This window comes from Gastrolobium bilobum, unplaced genomic scaffold, assembly GCF_033153095.1.
Source record: "Gastrolobium bilobum isolate Gb01-03AN ecotype WA unplaced genomic scaffold, APGP_CSIRO_Gbil_v1 utg8260, whole genome shotgun sequence".
Classification (NCBI taxonomy): Eukaryota; Viridiplantae; Streptophyta; class Magnoliopsida; order Fabales; family Fabaceae; genus Gastrolobium; species Gastrolobium bilobum.
In genome coordinates, this window is record NW_026899532.1 from 195,271 (window position 1) to 215,568 (window position 20,298).

A 20,298-nucleotide genomic window follows, 5' to 3' on the forward strand; every position below is an offset into this window, starting at 1 on the left:
ATCTACTCAATTCTATTGAATTTGGACTAGTCAAGATCTATTTTTATTTTTTCAATATTCAGAATCTCAAACAGAAAAAAAAAAAAAAAAAAGGAGCTATGTTGCATGTACAAAGCAGGAGGTAAAAACTTTAATTTAAAATAAGGGAAAAATGTGTATAATTTTAAAGGATGTAAAGTTGTGTCATTTTAAGAGAGAGAAAGAGATAGATTAAGGAGGAGAGAGAGTTGACAAAAAAAATAAAGGTGTGGATCCCACCTCTTTGTGAGAGTGAAAGGATGTAAGTTGTGTAATTTTAAATAATAGACATTTTTCCCTTAAAATAAATGGGGTAAAGGAGAAAGGCATTTGAACCCAAGGAGAAAAGGTTTTTGAATTGAGGAATGAAAATAATATATTATTGACTGCAGTCTGGTAATCACTGCACTAATCATTTTAGAATTATAATCTCCATCATCACATATCAGAGCCCCAAATTTTGCTTGTGATTGTTGTGTGTTCCTTCATATTTTATTTCTTCAACTTGTTTTATAATTTTGAGGACAGATTTTTTTTCTGAAACAAAATCATACAACCTTTTGCTGTGTAAAATAATAATATCAGCACACCATCCCCAACAGTAACACCATGTCTGGCACCCATTCAAACTCTTCCTCATCAAAAGCCAAACACTCCTGACAATTTAACAGTCTCCTTCCCCCACACAAAACACAGTTTCCCAAACCCTTTTTCTTTTGCTATTCCATTCCATAATTACCCAGAGAGACAGAGCTGGGGCGCACACACAGATAAATACAACACAAAAGCTACAAAGCCCTCTCCTAATTTAAGCCTTCTCTCTGCAATTTTCCTTCAAAAATCACAATGTCCTTTCCCGTTTTCTTTTTCTTTCTTCTGTCTTCTTCACTGTTCAAGCTTTCACATTCCACCACAATTCTAGTCGATGGATCTTCAGAGTGGAAGAACCCCACTGTTTACATTGGTGATTCCATCAGTAAGTACTAACACCAAAGGAGCATAAAAATCATTTGCAATCTTCTTAAGCAATGTTTAACATTAGCAGCTAACATTACTCTGCTTCCTCTGTCTCAGTTTTCAAGCACAAGCAACACTTCAGTCTCTACATATTCAAGGACCAGAAAGCATTCAATCTCTGCAATTTAACTCAGGCCACTCTTCTCACCAACCTCAACACCACCTCCTACACTGTAAAGTCCTTCAAATTTCATCTTGGTCCTTTGAAAATGGCTTCAAAGTTCTTTCTTCATCTGGGTTCAGCAGAAACAGGTGAAAAGAGTTAAACTTTTGTAATTTTCTTAACTAAATTTTGTGTTGAATGTTCTCAGTGGCATCCATCTCGCCCTGGTTTCTTCTACTTTACCTTCCACAATGGGTCGCTCAAAGCATGCCAGGATTCTCAAAAGCTAGCCATAGAGGTGACTTCAGCAGCAGCAGCAATAGCACCAGAAGCTCCAGCAATGGCTCCAGAACATTCTCCAATGACAACTCCAGCTCCTTCATCTGGTGGAGAGGTTCCATCTTCCCCTTCATTCCCATGGCCTTTCCATCCTCACATAGCAGCTTCACCTGGTCCAGCACCAGCACCAGCACAAGCACAAGCAGCAAGTTCACCGGTAACAGTTCCATTAGTACCAGGCAAAGGTGGTAGCATGCCCTTCATTAACAGCAACCCTGCAGTTCCTCTGCCTACTGGTGAGGTTGACTCTGCTACCATACGCCCCATCCCAACCTCTGGTCATCAACAACAGGTGCGCATACCTCTCTCTCTACAAAAGTATGCACTCATTAATGTATAGCATTTCTGCATTTGGTATGATGTTGTGTACTATTCCTGAGATAGCATAAACTAGAAATTATAGACCTTATATTATCTTTTAATTAATGTTAGTTCACCTAAGTGTGTGCGTGTGTTTTTTGTGCTAAGCACCTAAATTGTCATTTATTAGTAAGCAAGCACATAAGTAATAAATGTGTTTTATGTTTTTTATGCAAGGCATTATTAAGTAGTGGGATTGATGAATTACTGATTGGTAGTTGAATGCTATTTGGGGGGTGACTGCAGGTGATGATTGGATCATTTGTATTTCATATGGCTGTGCACACAATGGCTTTACTGCTGCTGTAAGGAGGAAGGGAAAGACTTAAAGAGTTGTTGGGCAATTTTAATGTAAAAAAAGAAAGAGAGAGTGAGAGAGGGAGGGTAAGTGGGTAACCCAATGAGGTAGCACCATGGAGTGTGGATTGGGTCTAAAGTAGCTTTAAGAGTGATGATTATACCATGTATTAAGATGCTCTTACATTCTGCTTTAGAATCTTTAGCACTTTTTGTTCTTTGGATTTGGAAAGCCATCAATTGCTTGCTGCTGCTGCTTTTACTTTTCTTTTACTTTTTCTTTTTTTCTTCCCCACTCTTTGTTTTGCCGCTTTTCATTCATAAAAATGGTACATTATGGGGTCAGTTGCCCCAAGATGACCAGTGCATGCAACAATACAATTCACAGCCATAGGCCCATATGGTGGGGGAGCTTTGAGGTCAGGTTAGTTTATGAAGAATTGCTGACTCACTGACAAATAAAAGTAGCTGGTCTCAATTCTAATCTATAAAGCCACTTTGATTTTTGAGGACAGCTTGCTTGGTCCCTTTGTGCAACTAGTCTTTAAAACTCTCTAGGGTAAATTTGTAAAAGAACTTTTTTTTTTTTATCGATTAATTTTTTGTATTTTTTACTATTTTGATGGTAAAATAGTAAAATAAATTATATAACCAAATTTTTTTATTTTGTTAAATAAATTACATAATCCATTAAATTTGAAGGAAACCCCACTTATTATTTATTAATAAAATAAGAATCAGTTTTATATTACAAAATTTTGCGTTAAAATAATTCTTTATTATCAAACCAATATTTCTTACTTTAACTGTTTGACAATGATGTCCTTTGATTTGTTCTCTGTCCACAGTACTCATGCTATTTGAATAGTAAAATAAGATTATTTTTTTGTGTGTGTTATTTCTAATTTTTTAACATGTGACCATTAAAAAAATTTCCTTCAATTTTTAATTTTTAAAAATTAATTATGCTTGTCATCGTTATAATTTTAAATATTTTTTTAATATTTAATTTTTAAATTTAACTTACTTATGCATTTCTCTTTTGTAATTTTAATTTTTTTCTCTTAAATATTTAATTTATTTTTTATATTTTATGTGAAATCAAAAATATTCTTATAATGCACTAGATACATGTTACTATAAATACATAATAATAAAGATTAGGGAGTTAAGTGGTAAAAATTATAGCATCTTTGATGTATAAAAATGACGGGACTATTCTTTGTTTGGAGCAGTAGCTCTACCGAGATGCGGTTGTATTGGGCTCTTTGACCCATTTGAGGTCTAGCGGGTCCAGTAGAACTGAATTCTGACAGAACCTGTCTTTTTTTCCCCTCAAAACAGTTAGAGTATGTAAATGCTTTAAGTAAATCATGCATGTAATGTTATCAAAAAAAAAAAAAAAAAAAAAATCATGCATGTAATGTGAAGGAGAATGTAAAAAAAATAAAATAAAAAATAAATAAAAAATAAAATCAATTCTACCAGGGGAGGAGGGCAGAATTGGTTGGTAAAAAAAATAAAAATAAATAAGAACTCAATTTCGCCAGAAATTGGGACGTAACCAAACACCCTCTAACTAGGGGTGCTAAACAAATCAGGGCCCTTTCAGCGGCGTTTGGCTCGGCTCGTATAGGCCTGAGCGTGTAAAATTGGTTGTTGGCACCAGGCTTGGATTCCAATTCAAAAGCTCGCTCTTAAAGCCTCTCAGACTGGCCGAGTATATTATTTTTTATTTTTATTTTATATTTTTTATACTATTTGTAATAGCCCTCTCTTTCTCCATTATTAGTGTTGTTGATTGTATATTATGTTTGGATAAATTTGTGTTGTCTTATTTTTTATTTTTTTTAAACAGGCTAACAGGCTAAACAAGGCTTTTATTTTTTGTAAATAAGTCATTTTGTAAATAAGTCAGGCCACATGCCAACAGGTAACAGACTTGATCAGACTGACACATTTAAACACAGACTTAGCCTCTTAAAATCAAAGCTCTGCTCGGCTCCGTCCGTTAACACCCCTACCTCTAACAATAAAAATTATGTCATTTAAAACTGACAAATACTTTAATCATTTTATAACATGTTTGTTTGTTTGTTTGTTTTTTTTTTTTCAACTAACAAGATCTTCAAATCGGCCAACATAGTTTGAATCTATGCTCTTGTGGTTGTGGGGTATGGACTTAGACAACTGTACCCACTTTTATTTTATGACATGTTTTTAAGTGACTTATAATAAGAATTTTTTTTGGTACCAAAAATGGTTGCAAATTGTATTTTTACTATTCTGTTAGAATGAACCGATAGTGTCTGAGAATAAAAAAATTTAATTTAAAATTCTGCGACACTAACAAAACTATTCTCTGAAAAATAAAATTAAATCAAGCCGAGGCAATATGTCCAGTTATCCAAACACTGACTTGGAATGACAAATATCTAAGGCCCAAATTTCAGCCCAAACACCGATCTTCTCAAGGACCGTATTATATTTCCATACAATGAAGGAAGTGGGAAACAGAAGAAGTACACAGATTTTCCAGATCAAAATGTGGCCAAACAAAACATAAATTCCCAAAAAATTTCATATATATATATATATTTATTAACCAAAAGCACAGTAGTAACTTAATTCATCAAGGAAGCACTTTGGTAGCATTATCAACAGCAACAGCAGTTGGTGAAGGTGGAGATGGAGGGGAATGTTGTTCTTTAGTGTCACAATAACCTTGCAGAATATCACCCTCTTGTGTGGTGAAGCCAAGAGAGGCAAGCATATCAGGCCAACAGTCATGGCCCACAACCCTAATGGCTTGGCAGCAGCTTGGGCCCAAATATGTCTCCCCATTTAGGAAGAACATTACGACCTCGCCAGTGCATGCTTGCAACTGAAACAACGACTCCCAGCAGTTTGGAGACTCACCAACATGAACATCATCATCTACCTTCAACCGTGCACCCAGGCTTGAGTACTGTGACCTTATGCACGTGCAAGTTGTGGTCAGAGCAAAAACAATAGCCACACCCAAGAGCTTTTCAGTGGTACCCATTTTTGGGAGATATGCAGTACTGATTTTCTTTTGAGTTTAGGGTAAGCAGGTTGGCCTTATATAGAGCTATATGAAGGTGCAAGCAAAAGTCAAGACACTCAAAAGACTCAAAACGGCTCAGTATCTATTCAACCGTTTTTTTTTTTTTTTTTAATGTAATTTAGCATTTACAAAATTAGCTTCACAATAAATGATCGTAAGAGGTTTTTTTTTTTTTTTTTAATTTCTGTATATGTGTGGGATATTACAGCATAAGTGCCCTTGTTTGCTTTTAAAATGCTCATAACCTTTTTCACCAAAAAAAAAATGCTCATAACCAAAATAAATAATGGGCTGGAACTAGCTAGAACAAGGAAAGATCTTGATTTTTTTTATCAATGGGCTCGAACAGTAGTGATTCAGCTAGCATTCCATGATCATATATATATATATATATACACACAGCGTAATACGTGTACATATTACAAAGGAAATAAGTTATAAGCTACTTTAATATGAAGAGAGATATTCTCACTACCAAAACTTTTCACTATCAATTTATTACCTAATCACTATTAGATTAACATTTTCTCTCTCTTCAATTTTTTTTTAACATTCTCTCTTTTTCATCCAATGGTGTTGTGATGGGTAGTAAGTTAGCAGTAAGAATTTTTGGTACTTAGAATATCCTTAATCCTTTAATATTGCTAAGAACTTTTCATATCCAACTCTTATATATATACATTATAAAATTACGGCTAATCATGATTCTCATTTCTCAACAGGTAATGGAACTTAGATAACGAACGTGATAATAATCTATATTGACTGCTCAAATGGAATGATTTAACTATACATAGATGTGCGAGACTTCAGCTACAATTAATTTGATGCCATCGAATGGAATAATTAGTTGAATCGTGTGTATAAATGTCACAATATAGGATATTTGTATCTATCATTATTTATTAAGCAATCACATTAGAGTAATGTTGAATCTATAATTAAATTTATATCTATATATATATATATATATATAGTGCTTCATTATTTTACTAATAAATCATGTTAACAGTTTTTTTTTAATTATTCACATGCAATATAACTAATATATTTGTATATTAAGCCTGTGATTCGAATAGCTTTAAAAAAAAAAAAAAAAACTTACTTATGGGTGGTTATTGCTTATTCGTTAGTATTTAGGAATATAAAATTAACACAATAATCATAACTTGCGATGAAAATAAATAATTTTACACGTTATTTATATTTTTCTGTCTCTCTAGTTGTCTAGTATTACCTCGTGCAGTTGTGCGTAAGCTGTTGCTTATTTATCCAGCTTAGTACTTAGTGCCAATAAGCGGCTCTTGTCTAAGAATTCCACTTTGTGGACTAATAAATGTAACATTCAGTTTGCATTTATGTTTTTATAATCTGACTTTAGTTTACTTGCAAGAGTCAGTGATCAAATCAAAAGAGTTAGGAGGATGATCGTCCCTTAAAATTCGAGATGCTTAAAATTGTTTGAGATGTTATTTGTATTTTTTTATTATTATTAGTTAATTGACGCCCCTGAAATTAAAAACATCTAAAAAAATATTTGTCGTTTTTTTTTGGACTAATTAATTTTATTTTTTTAGCCCCTTCACAAAATCTGCGCCATTTGCTAGAGTGGAGTACTGTCGTTAGGAAACTTGGAAGTAATCCTCATGTTAATGTTTTATTCTTCGAAAAAAATGTTTATTCTTTTAAATGACACAACTTATATCATTTCACTCTCACAAAGAGGTGGGACTCACATCTTTATTTTTTTTGGTCAACTCTCTCTCCTTCTTTATCTATCTCTTTCTCTCTCTTAAAATGACACAACTTTACATCTTTTAAAATGACACACATTTTACCCTTTATTCTTTTGTTATTATTTACTCTTTTATCATCCATTGGGACCCTTGCTCCTAAATCCTCCTTGAACAGTAAGATAAATCACTTGCTTCACATTCATCTCAAACTTGGTTCAATCCCTTCATAAGAGACACTTTTTCGACTATGATTCCATATTTTATACTCACAGATTGTGTTATGTCAAAGGAATGCATAAACATAGAATGTTATGATGCATTGTGTAGAGCTTTAGGCTAATGCCTCATTTTCTTGTTACCAGATTAGCAACTATGCTAGTATCATTTTCATGGCACTCTTCATCTCTATAGCTGCAACTAGCATCCTGGAAATGCAGTGGGGAGGTGTTGGCATACATGACTGGTGGAGGAATGAGCAGTTCTGGGTCATTGGTGGTGCCTCCTCATATCTGTTTGCTCTCTTTCAGGGTTTGCTTAAGGTTCTGGCTGGAGTTAACACAAACTCCACTGTCACATCCAAAGCTGCAGATGATGGAGAATTTGCTGAACTCTACATCTTCAAGTGGACATCATTGTTGATCCCTCCTCTGACCATGCTTATCTTGAACATAATAGGAGTTATTGTAGGTGTTTCAGATGCAATAAACAATGGTTATGATTCATGGGGTCCTCTGTTTGGGAAGCTATTTTTTGCTCTCTGGGTCATTGTCCATCTTTACCCTTTCCTGAAGGGAGTTATGGGAAAACAGGAAGGTGTTCCTACCATCATTTTGGTCTGGGCTATTCTTCTGTCTTCAATCTTCTCACTTCTATGGGTTCGGATCAACCCTTTTTTTGTCAAAAAATGACATTGTATTGGAACTTTGTGGGTTGAATTGCGACTAGGAAATGGAAGTCTTAGATGTTTTGATATAATTTTTTACAGAAAATGTCCGCAAGATGCGTAAAATTTTGGTCAAAGACATCCCTGCATGGCAGTACAGTCTGTTGGTGATACTGACAGCCATTGCTCTTAAAAGGGCAATTGTAGCGGGTGTATGTAGAGATACAAAGGGATAAGTGTGGATTCTCTCGTGTTAAAATTTCACATGACTTAGTTATGTAAAATTTGTGTCTTCTATCTTCACATACATTAAATAAGTGGGATTTAATTATTATTAATGTAAAAATAGATAGACACAAAATTTTCACATGATTAAGTCATGTGAAAATTTAATACGAGATAATTCATTTCCATATTCTTTGTTATTCCACCCAAAAAAAGAGAGAATAATATTTGTTATACTCGTGCATTCTGTGTGTTTAAAAGATTGAATCCGTGATCAGTTTGTAATGGAAGAGGAGATAAGGTGGTTGTAATTCATGATTTTCTTCTGAATGAGGTATCTCATATTTGTAATCAAAAGTATTTCCGTGTATTTGAAATCCAACAGAAGAAATAGGATCTATAGTGGTTTTTTCCTCTCTCTGTTGCATAAATAATTTGAAGTCATTTTTATGCTAGTACTATTATACTGCCCATAAGGCTTATTCTAATTCTCCCATTAGTTTAAAGGGCAAGAAGAAGAAATTTTCTATCACCATACTTTTCTGGGATCTGTCACTATCCCATATGCAAATAATTAAGATATTTACCGCTTCTGTGTGTGGCCATGCTATTGGTGTCTATTGAGTGCCTTCAACAAAATAAAGTGCATGCTGGATGCTTTAATGACCGCCTATAACCAAATTTGTGTGTAAACGTAATTCTTGGAAATTATCACCATCAGATAAATAAATGTCTGCACTTTATTTTTAACTTTCGGAAAATGATTTGGAGGAGTGTTAATCTCGTGAAAAGGTAGTCTATAGCAAACCTACATCACTGTCTCGTAAAAGCAGAATCTGATATAAGGTCATTGCGATTTGCGCATAAGGCCAATCAACACTGGTATTCACGTGTGGCTGTATCTGAATTCACCACCTTGAAGTCAATTTTGGAAACAATTGTGAGTCTTGTGACAAAACAATATTGTAACTAATTTAACATCAGGTCATAAACCATCCTCTTTCTCCCAAGTTTCGTTTCTTAGATAACTAGGTGTGATGTTACTTACACTGTTACACAATGATACCGGCCTTGGAAAATGTGGGAGTCTCATACCTTATAATTAGGTGGAAGCTTGAAAGAACTTCACCCAAAAAACTACCTTGTAAGATGAAAGAGCCCAAAGTTCATATAAACCCTACTTCAAAATCTTATGTTTCTGACATGGGACTCAAAATCCTATATCTTACATTTGGATCATAGCACCCAACCATAAATTGTCATGACTGCTAACGTGGTTGTTTTCGTGTTAATTCATGGTCTTACTTACCAATATTTCACGATTCATTAATGTTGAACTACACCAAACAGAACATGACTTGGCAATATTAAATTGAGAGCATCATATATGGATACATAGGATTCATATCGCCAGAATTTTTCCAGAAAAACAGGACATCATTTTGGTGTATGTTTGGTTTTTATCAATGGGGGATTCACTATTTTAAATTATTTTGAACAAAGCTAAATCCAAATCACAGATTCAAGCCCATTTCACCCCTTTTCCCTCTTCACAATCAATGAAATTTTCAATCCTTGCATTAAGGCTACAAAAAGTAAGAGTTCATTCCAAGATTATTTCAGGAATAAACTTCTCTGCAATAGATTATTAACATTTCATGGTCAGAACTTTCATGCATGTAATTAAGCCTAAAATTTCATTAAATCTAATATTAGTTCATGCTGCAATCTCTAGCTATATAAACCTAAACCCTAATTACAAAACAAAACAAAGAAAATCACAGCCCCGGACCCAAAGGCTTTGAAAACAGTGTTAGTATCATCGCCCCTTTCATACTTGAGAGAAGCTCTAACTAGATGCCCAGCGCAAACAATCAATGCCTAAAATTCTAGCAGAGATCAAAAGGAAGAACCAGGACAAACAGTTTCAAGAGTAAAGGAAGGAATGGAATAAATATTCAAAGATGAAGTTCTAGAAATTATTTCACAAATAAATTTATAAATCATATTAAATCTAGAACACTAATTGACCAATGATAGATGCCTGTGTTACCATAACTAAAGAAAGCCTTTCTCGTGGGCTTAGGCCCTCTGTTTTATCAAAATAATAATAATAATAATAATAATTAATGCACAAATTCCGAAAAATTAATTCGATTACATTTATTAATGGAGTATACTACATGTATTTTAGAAATTAATACTATGATCTATTTTATTTGGTACGCATCAACTGGTAACGATTTCAACTAATCTGGTTTTAAGTTTGCATGGATTCCAACCAAAAACATTTTCATATGATTCATGCTATCAGGAGGAGTCTTGGCTAATGCCGCTCGAGAAAGTTCAATGTGACCAATAATTGAAACCATCAAGAGCAATAGTTGAGGTGGAGATATATAATATCCATGAGATTTCCCTCTGACTGATTATTTCCTTCTTAATCTGGTTTTCCTGATCAGAACGATCATAAATATTTTCATGTCTCTCAAAAACGTAATTATTATTTGGTTATTGCGTGAACAAAATTAGGTTTGATATAATTTCTTGTTTCGACGATACTCACTCATATTCAAATAAAATATCAAGCCAAATATTACAACATGATATATTTCAACACAGGGGCATGTAAAAATTTCAGTCTGATCATACATAAAGAGCATTCTTGAACACATACATACTCAAAGAAAAGACCTTAAAGCAGTAAAATGATACTTAACATTAAACAGTCATATTTCTCATCATAATTAACACGTTAGGCTAGTACATTTGTTTAAACAAGTAACCATCAACATTACTGCTGAGACCGCAGAATTCACTTCTGTTGAAGATCTTGTAAAGCCTGCCTCTTAGAAATTGTCTCTTTTGATATGAACGTTCCAACTTGCTCCTTCTTTATACTTTGCATGTTCTCTTTCATATCACAAGTTTCAATGGGCATATTCGTTTTAGTCTGAAATCCTTTCATTATTGGAGATTTAAGGAGCTTGGGAGGAAACTTTGAGCTTTCCTTTGCACTTGTGAGTAGAGTAATCTTCTGTGACAATTCCAACTTCCCTTTATCTATATCTTCATCTCCAGAAGCAGAATCTAGAAATCAAGATTTGAAACAGTTAATCTTATATAAACAATCACTTGTATAGATCAATCCTTAAATAGACATCACACTGCTTTGGACAAAATTTTCAACCATACCTGAAGCAAACATTTGATGAATGTTAAGATTTCCTGACTTCATTTCACCAGATTGTGGCATGGTTGGCACAAACTCGTCTTTTTTCTCATTTCCAAATGTGATTGGGTTCAAATTTGTTTCAATCTCGAAACCTGTAATAACTGGAGCTTTAAGGTGCTTGGGAGAAAACTCAATGCATTCCTCTGGTTCTGTAACCAAAACCATATCTGTCCTTTGTGAAGATACCATATTTCCTACACAAGTATCTGCATGTGCAAGATTGTTCAAAATTCAAGGTATCCAAGATCATGAGATCCTACCTTATCAACTATGACTATCAATTAATTAAACTAAAACTTTACAATTACCTGAAATAATCATTTGATTAAGATTGCTGGACTTCACTTCATTAAATTGATCACTTGGCAGAAATTTGTCTAATGTCCTAGCTGAATCATGACAAGTAGATGAATTGACCTCATTTAGAAAAGGCTCAGCAGTCACATTGGTTTTCTCATGAGTGTCCTCGGCACCAATGAATGAATCAGGGAATATGGTATCAACTTCTGATCCACCGTTTCCAATATTGCAGACATCATGAACACAGATATTGTCACCTGGCTTGTGAACTTCTTCCTCCCAATTGTAATCAGAATCCTGTAGGGAAATTTGTAAAAGATTCGCATCATTTATGACAGCATCGTTAGATGCTGTAGGAAAAACCTCTTGACTGTTATCAAACTCCTCCAATTTTTCAATCACTGAAGCTTCAAGGGGTTTGGAAGAGAAATCAAAGCAATCCTTTGGATCAGCAACCACACTTGTTTCTTGAGACATTGGCAACATTAACTCAAAAGTATCTGCATGTGCAGAAGGGGTGCTCAAATATATCTAATTGTGAAACAATATGAAATGGCTCTAAGGCTATCCACTAAATGAGGTGAATAAATTATTAATTATGTAAAAATGAAATTACTATAATAAAAGATTAATTTTACCTGAAGAAACCATTTGGTCAATATCAATACTTCTGTTTGATCCATGAGGGCTATTGGTGTCATCTTGTTTTTCAGCATCAAGTTCACCCTTTTCAGTTCCACAATCATCTTCATGATTATGAATATCATTATTGTCATCCAACTTGTCAACTTCTCCCTCCACCAAGTTGTTACCAAATTCCTCTGAAGCAACTTTTACAAGATCCACATCGTTCATGACCACTGCATTAGGTGAAGCTGCATTCAAAACCCCATGAATGCCGTCATTTACTTGCCCCTCAATCTCATTGACACCACTTTGAATGTTTTCCTCCATATCACAAGTTGTTGGCGTTCCTGAGGTCAAATTTGTTTTACACTGCAACCGTTTATTCTCTGAAGTTTTTAAGAGATCGGGAGAAAAACCAGTCCTTTCCTCTGAATCTGGACTTGGACTTCTTTTACGAGAAGATACAGACTTCACTTCACGTGCATCTGCATGCCGGGCAGCATTGTCTAGAAACCAAGGTGTGAAAGATTATAAACTCGTTCATATGTCAATTATAACACTGACAAAATTATTAAATAGAAATCACATTGCTTCATCTAAAAGATAGATATACCTTGAGTAACCGTTTGTTGGTCATTATCATTGCTGGAGTTCAGTTCATTAATTTCCACATCCAACATGTCTTCTTTGTCTGTTCCATAATTGTCAGAACCTGACTGGCATGACCCATGATTTTCTTTTCCCTGAGTTCAAAGGAAAACCAAAGAAAAATTGCATGCTTTTGCAGAATTTAAATCCACTTATCTCAAAACTGGAAAGAAGACTAACAACAATAAAAAAAAATAAAAAAATAAATCCACTTTACAAAACCACAGTTCTATTCCCTATATTTTTCTTTAAAAAATGATATTGAGGAAAATGAGTAATAAGTACCTTGAGAATGAAGGAGAGCCTATGTGCCATTTCTTTGTTCTTCAAATTTGCAGGGATGCCATGTTTCTTGCATAAGGACTGCAGTTGCTTCCTCTTCATGCCATGAAAATTCATGTCTCTCCTCTTTGCTTTCAACAACAACAAAAAACAAAAACAAAAACTAACTTATTTGGCATAAGAAGATGTGTAGCAGTAACCGCATAGTTACTGGAGTTAGTTTCTTTTTTCAAGTCAAATGACAAAAGAATTTCCCGCTAGATGGGTTGGTCTAGACTTGAATGTTCACTTAAAAGCATAATTGGAATTTGATAATTATTTTGTCCCACAATCTTCCACATATTTGGATATTCAAATTTTCTTTTAAAACTAATTTACACTTTGGCATTCCTTTAAAATGTTTTCTTGACTTTACCTTTAAAAATAATGCAATATTTGTGAATGAATTTGATATCAAATTTATTGAGAAATATTCACCCCTAAAAATTCATCTAATTAAACAAAGATAATTTTAAAATGTTGAAAATATTATCATTTAAAAGATAAATTTTTTATTTTATTACTCAATTAAAGGGATAGGAAAGTTACTGAATTTTTAAAGTTATAAATTAGTTTGTAACTTTTATTTTATAACATTTAATATTAAGTATGTAATTTTAAATGTAAAATAAGATATTTCCAAGAGAAAAATTTATCTATTAAAAATTATAATATATTCTGTATAAAAATATGTTATAATTAAGGGTATAAGTGAGTCAGATCAAGCAAGTTTCTAGAATAAATAAGCTAGGTTTATTTAAAATATTTTGAGTTTGGTTTGACCTTCCAAGCCCATGAAGCCTAGTAAGATGACATTTGTAAATTATTCAATTTTTTATAAGATCTTTTTCATAATTTTTTTGTAATAAAGTACAAATTATTAAATTTTCTCATAGCTACTGAATTTTAATTGAAGTGTAAATTTAAAGTTAATGAGACTAATAAAATCATTTACATTCGATGATCCTAAAATATAAAATTCAATTATTGAATATAATTGATCTATTTTTACAATTAAATAATTCATAGCATTCTTTGTATTTTATGTGAAAAATAAAATTAAATAATTTTAATATAAGACATTGTTCTATGAAAAATAAAAATTGGAAATTGTTCAAAACTAGGTATCAGAACAGTAAGTCATCTTAAACATAATATAACTTTAATATAACAACTAACATAATATAATACAATATTGGTAGATAACATAATATTAGCCACATAACATAATATTAAAATATTGAACACTTATGGTATATGATTTTAAAGGTACACTTAAAATTAATAAAAGATGAAAAATCTAACCTAAATTGTTGTTAGGTCATTTAATTTTTTTTTTTGTGGATTCAAATTTTCTTTATCTTTCTATGACTGTGTAATTTCATAATCCCATTATTATATAACAAAGTTTATTCCCTAGAATTATTATACAATTGATGTTGGCTGCATATGGAAAATAAATTATATATGCGATAAATATGTAAATTTCATTTACAATAAACTATATATGGAGAATAAATATTTGTAATTTACAATTTTGCTAGTCAGTCCTCATATTTTCAAATTTCAAAGGTAATCATGCATTGCAATTTGTAAATTGAAACTCATCTTTAATGATTCATGATGTGCCTCTAGCAAGTGTGGTTTTTCAGTATTAAAATTGATAAGAATTGGGTCATAAGAGAGCAAATTAAATACATATTTGCTATTTATATTGATTCTTTCTATGTCAATAATATTCACCTTTTAGTTGTGTTTTTATAGGAAAAAGAGGAGTGAAAATTACAAATTATAAAAAGTCTGTTGACGTGACTCCACACACAGGAAAGTTCCATGTTGCATCATGTCGCATAGGCCAAAGTCCAGAGAAATAGCGCAACTTGGCGCCATAGTGGCGCAAGTTAGCGCCATGTTGCATGGTACAAATGCCAAAGAATTGGCGCCAGAATGGCGCAAACTAGCGCCACCATGCCAACAAGCGCCCAAGTGAAGCCAAAAGAAAAGAAGAATGGCACCAAACATGAAGCCATCTTGCGCCAATTTTGGAGAAAGAACATGGCGCCAACTGGCGCCACTTCACGAGCAATTTGTTCCGGTTTTCATAATTTTTGGCGCCGGTTTACGGAAAAGAAGTACCGTGTTTTCGGAAGGGTATTTTTGGAAGAATGAAAGAGGCTTATAAATATATCCTCTTAATAGAACCCTGGGGAGATCGCATTCCATTCAGACCTATTCTTCTGAAGAGAGACGACGACGGTGCTCAGAGAGGATTGCTGGGATCAAGTTCTTCTTCTCCTTTCTCTTTAATTTTATACTTTTGAATATTGGATTATTTTTAGTCATGATTATGCTTGGCTAGTTATCTTTTATTGTAGTTAGGGTCACGAGCCCTATGTGAACCCTTGTTACGATGGATTGATTTAGTTTTACTCATTTATATAATTATCTTTGTCTCTACCTTGTGCGTATTTTCTATTTTCTTTATTAAAACTGATCAATCTGATAGTTGAGAATAGTTTGAGGGTTAAAACCCTAGATAGGAATATTGGGGTTTTGATCTTGAAAGGGGGTAGGATAACAATTGATCTGCATGTTAGGAATAGATGTGTATTTAATTGCGGATGCTTAAATTATTGCGTTCATTGCTTAATACCATAAGGAACATTGCAAGGAATTGGGGTTCCAATTGGGAATTAAAGGGTTAACATTGCAAGGAATTGAGGGTTAACTAATAGATATTCTTAGATAATAATTTATCCGAGTAATTATATGAATAAGTATTGTGAATCAATCCAAAGTAAGAAGTGGGGATCATAAGGTGAGTGCGCTCTAGCTACAATGTTTTTCTCATATTTTTAAAATCAATTCTCATTGTTATTGTTTTATTTCTCTTAAATAAAAATTTAAAAACAAGTATTTAATTTTATTTCTTATTGTTACTCAAAATCAATTCACAATTTTTTCATACAACAAACCGAGTTTTCCAACTTAGGGGGACTGGTTATTGTAGTACTTGGTTTACAATCCCTGTGGAGACGATACTCTACTTACTTTCTATATTACTTGTGTGATCGGTATACTTGCCGGAGAGCATCAATTCACGTGCGATAAATGTTCAAATTTTATTTGCAATTTGTCTGAACTCCGGAGTTTATTCAATTAATGTTATTATGTATAAATTATAAACTATAAACATAGGCACAACATTTTTTTTTGTACAAATAGGCACACCATTTTATATAGAAGAAATTTATGATATCATGTATAAATATGAGCAAAAAAATTTATTTAAAAATACATGCCAACCCGAAAGTTTATACGTCAGGTCTTGTAAAATAAACCTATGACTTAATTTTTAAAAGAGGCTTTGTAATAGGTTCAAGCTTCTATTTGTTATATAGTTCAAATAAAAAACATGTCCGACTATAGAGAACTGACGATTTGACTCATATATGCCCCTAATTATAATATATTCCAACAGCCTTCTTTTCTTACATTAATGTAATTCCCCTTTTAAAAAGAAAAAAGAAAAAGAAAAAATGATATAATTTTTGTGTTATTTTTAACTTAATGGATTTCTTTAAATTGTGCAATATTTGCTATGATAAGATGGGCTTTTGGTATAATGCAAATTCGGATTCGAAGACCCATCCTAATAACAAAAAAGTTGGCCCATAAGATAAAAAAGCTTGCTCTATAAAAACACACAGCGATATTAGGGTTTTAGAGTCAGTACCTCTCTACTTGGGATATCAGTCGCCGCAGCCTCAGGTTCTCCAAATCTCACTCTAATCCGCATTCTCATTTTCTCCTATCATTGTTGCTTTTCCTTTTTGGTTGATTTCATATCAAGATTCGTAGAAAAAAAAAAATAAAAAACGATGCGTTTCTCAACAAAACTTATGTTTTTGATTTGTTGTTATGTTAGCATCTTGCATTTCGCAACCTGAACGCCATAATAATCAACGACAGCGATTTGTTCCTCAAGTGTTGTGTCAAATTAATAGCCGGTTTTGTTAAATTTCCATAATTTTTTTATGATATTTTTTTTTGAAGGAAGAGAAGGATGTCTCACAGGAAGTTCGAACACCCCAGGCACGGGTCGCTGGGATTTCTCCCCAGGAAGCGTGCTGCTCGTCACAGGGGAAAAGGTATCTTTTTTTATTCTTTCTCCTTGCTTGCGTAACTGTTTGTGTTGTTTCAATCACTATTTATTGCTACGGTGAATTTGAAAATCAATTATGTGATTGATAAATAAATAGTTTGTTTATTAGCAAGTGGTTTTACTGATATGATCTAAATAATATTTGCCCCTTGTATTTCTGATTATCATTATTATAAACCCTAGAGTGTTGTTGGCTGCTATGTGGTTTTATTTCATCCATTAATTTGAGCAACTGGGTATTAATTGATTTGTTGTAATTAAGGGTCTTCCAAATAATTATTACTGTGTTTTTTTATTAAAAAGTGTTTTTTAAATTGGTTTTCATAGCAATTAAGTCCCTGTTTTTGTGTAATTTTTATTCATGCAGTGAAGGCATTCCCCAAGGATGACCAAACCAAGTCACCCAAGTTTACTGCTTTCTTGGGTTACAAGGCTGGTATGACTCACATTGTCAGAGAGGTCGAGAAACCGGGATCAAGTAAGTTGCACTTTACTCGGCTACTTAATTGAAATTAATATATGTTTTGTATGTTAGGTTTTCATAGCGTACCATGCACTTTACTCAGTTACTTAATTGATCATAAATTGCAGGGCTTTTGTTGCTGTGGTTTGTTTTCCAAATTGTTGTACCAAAATTGTTTCCCTGCATTTTTCACTGTGAAAGTCATTAATATAATTTATCAAAAATTAAGTTTTCTGGTGATAGTGTTTTTTCTTGAACTATCAGAATGGATTAGTCAATCTTGAGATAACTAGTGTTTTGAAATGCACTGTTTCATGTCTTGTTTTTTTTTTTTCTTTGTGGAGTTGCCTAACTACCATAAATCTCAGTTTTCAAAGTATCTTGGCATTACTGAAATGCTTTTTTCAGCCAATTTTAGTTTTGAAGCTGATAATACTGGTCTAGTGCTGTTGCATTTGTTTACTACTACATAAAACTTTTTTTGTATGTGTTCCATCTGATATTATGGATCCTTTGTTTTTCCTAATTATATATTCTATTTTTTACATCAGAGCTTCACAAGAAGGAGACTTGCGAGCCTGTTACAATTATTGAAACCCCTCCAATGGTTGTTGTTGGGGTTGTGGGTTATGTGAAAACTCCCCGTGGTCTTCGAACTTTGAACACTGTATGGACTCAGCATTTGAGTGAGGAAGTGAAGCGTAGGTTCTATAAGAACTGGTGCAAGTCCAAGAAGAAGGCTTTCACCAAGTACTCAAAGCAGTTTGAAACTGAAGAGGGGAAGAAAAACATTGAGTCCCAGCTCGAGAAAATAAAGAAGTATGCAACTGTTGTCCGCGTTTTGGCTCACACTCAGGTATGTACCCCATGTCATCTTGATTGCATAATTTTGTTCGTTTCTCTCATTTACTACATTTAAAGTAGCAGTTAATTCTAGATTTTGAAGGTCAACTGCAATCCATATATTTACATACATTCTCTAAAGTTCAACAAAATCTCATCATTTGTCCCTTTTCTTTTTTTCCTTTGTAAGATGAGAATGATGATATTCTTGTGCTAACGCAGCGCCATAGAATTTGGTGCTATGAGCGGCACTTCCACACGAGATTTCTGACTCACGCTGGTTCTGTTTGACTGTCCAGAAAAATTGCAGGGGCATAAGGAAATTGTTGTTAAATGTTTTGGAAGTCTGTAGATCACTTGACTTCTAAACACCTATATTAAAGTTTTGTAATTTTATTTGGAAGTTACTTTGGAGTAAAATGTTAACACAATTTTAATACTAGTACTTATTTTGAGATATTATATTATTAGTCAAATTGTAAATTCAAATAATTCTGTCTCCCTTTATCTAAACAGATCAGAAAAATGAAGGGATTGAAGCAGAAGAAAGCCCATATTATGGAGATTCAGATTAACGGTGGGACTATTGCTCAGAAGGTAGACTTTGCATACAGTTTCTTTGAGAAACAGGTTCCTATTGATGCTGTGTTCCAGAAGGATGAGATGATTGACATCATTGGGGTGACCAAAGGTAAGGGTTATGAAGGTGTTGTCACTCGTTGGGGTGTTACACGCCTTCCCCGTAAGACTCACAGGGGTTTGAGGAAGGTGGCTTGTATTGGTGCTTGGCATCCTGCAAGAGTTTCTTTCACTGTTGCCAGGGCTGGTCAGAATGGATACCATCACCGTACTGAGTTGAACAAGAAGATTTACAAGCTTGGCAAAGCTGGAGATGAGTCTCATGAAGCTGTTACCGAGTTTGATAGGTGAGTGTCTCTGCTGATTAAAAATATGGTTAAATGCTATAATGAACTGGACAGCAAAAAATATTTTTGACGTTTAATTGCATTAATATGGTAGTCAAACTAATCTTAATTTGTTTTCTGAACCAGGACTGAGAAAGACATTACCCCAATGGGTGGCTTCCCACACTATGGTATTGTGAAGGATGACTATCTCATGGTCAAGGGATGCTGTGTTGGTCCTAAGAAAAGGGTTATTACATTGCGCCAATCCCTGCTTAAGCAGACTTCTCGTGTTGCCCTGGAGGAGATCAAACTCAAGTTTATTGACACATCTTCAAAGTTTGGGCATGGCCGTTTCCAGACAACCCAAGAGAAGCAAAAGTTCTATGGACGCCTCAAAGCATAATTATGATAATTTGTTGGAAATGCTCGAAGCTATTTTTAGAATTATATTTGGTTGACATCTCTTTTAAACTTAGTAGTGTTTTCATTTGACATTTGTTTCTCATGGATCCTTGGTTGAGTTATTTCTATAATTTGGCCGAACTTTTGTTTCAAGTGAGATTGAGTTGTACTCAAAATATTTCAAATTTTGTTTATGGTTTACAAGGTATTTGCATTGTGGTATGATATTTTGCTGAAACAAATTTTAAAATATTCAGACACCCATGGGAAGTATCTGTTCGAGATTTGGTAACCATAGGGTCATTCTGAATGTTTTACTA

General features: G+C 33.5%; 3 protein-coding genes and 1 pseudogene across 3 annotated transcripts; 3 read left to right on the plus strand and 1 right to left on the minus strand.

The window, feature by feature from the left end:
- Positions 1–801: 801 nt before the first annotated feature.
- On the plus strand, positions 802–2,153 carry LOC133291042 (early nodulin-like protein 14). The gene is made up of 4 exons (XM_061489222.1): positions 802–994; positions 1,093–1,208; positions 1,347–1,769; positions 2,084–2,153. Exons 1-4 carry the CDS (start codon positions 865–867, stop codon positions 2,144–2,146), a joined length of 732 nt encoding a protein of 243 aa, XP_061345206.1. The 5' UTR covers positions 802–864; the 3' UTR covers positions 2,147–2,153.
- Positions 2,154–4,766: 2,613 nt separating this feature from the next.
- Positions 4,767–5,180, minus strand: LOC133290980 (egg cell-secreted protein 1.1). The gene has a single exon (XM_061489140.1). It carries the CDS (start codon positions 5,178–5,180, stop codon positions 4,767–4,769), a length of 414 nt encoding a protein of 137 aa, XP_061345124.1.
- Positions 5,181–5,923: 743 nt separating this feature from the next.
- Positions 5,924–7,903, plus strand: LOC133290981 (cellulose synthase A catalytic subunit 2 [UDP-forming]-like; annotated as a pseudogene).
- Positions 7,904–16,913: 9,010 nt separating this feature from the next.
- Positions 16,914–20,138, plus strand: LOC133290975 (large ribosomal subunit protein uL3z). The gene is made up of 6 exons (XM_061489134.1): positions 16,914–16,968; positions 17,254–17,348; positions 17,730–17,840; positions 18,377–18,681; positions 19,185–19,594; positions 19,721–20,138. Exons 2-6 carry the CDS (start codon positions 17,264–17,266, stop codon positions 19,977–19,979), a joined length of 1,170 nt encoding a protein of 389 aa, XP_061345118.1. The 5' UTR covers positions 16,914–16,968; positions 17,254–17,263; the 3' UTR covers positions 19,980–20,138.
- Positions 20,139–20,298: the final 160 nt, after the last annotated feature.

Coding starts and splice junctions, on each gene's coding strand:
- LOC133291042 (XM_061489222.1), top strand. CDS start 865: ATGTCCTTTCCCGTTTTCTTTTTCTTTCTTCTGTCTTCTTCACTGTTC. Junction 995..1,092: donor TTACATTGGTGATTCCATCA/GTAAGTACTAAC, acceptor CCTCTGTCTCAG/TTTTCAAGCACAAGCAACAC. Junction 1,209..1,346: donor TCAACACCACCTCCTACACT/GTAAAGTCCTTC, acceptor GAATGTTCTCAG/TGGCATCCATCTCGCCCTGG.
- LOC133290980 (XM_061489140.1), bottom strand. CDS start 5,180: ATGGGTACCACTGAAAAGCTCTTGGGTGTGGCTATTGTTTTTGCTCTG.
- LOC133290975 (XM_061489134.1), top strand. CDS start 17,264: ATGTCTCACAGGAAGTTCGAACACCCCAGGCACGGGTCGCTGGGATTT. Junction 17,841..18,376: donor GGTCGAGAAACCGGGATCAA/GTAAGTTGCACT, acceptor TTTTTACATCAG/AGCTTCACAAGAAGGAGACT. Junction 19,595..19,720: donor GCTGTTACCGAGTTTGATAG/GTGAGTGTCTCT, acceptor TTTCTGAACCAG/GACTGAGAAAGACATTACCC.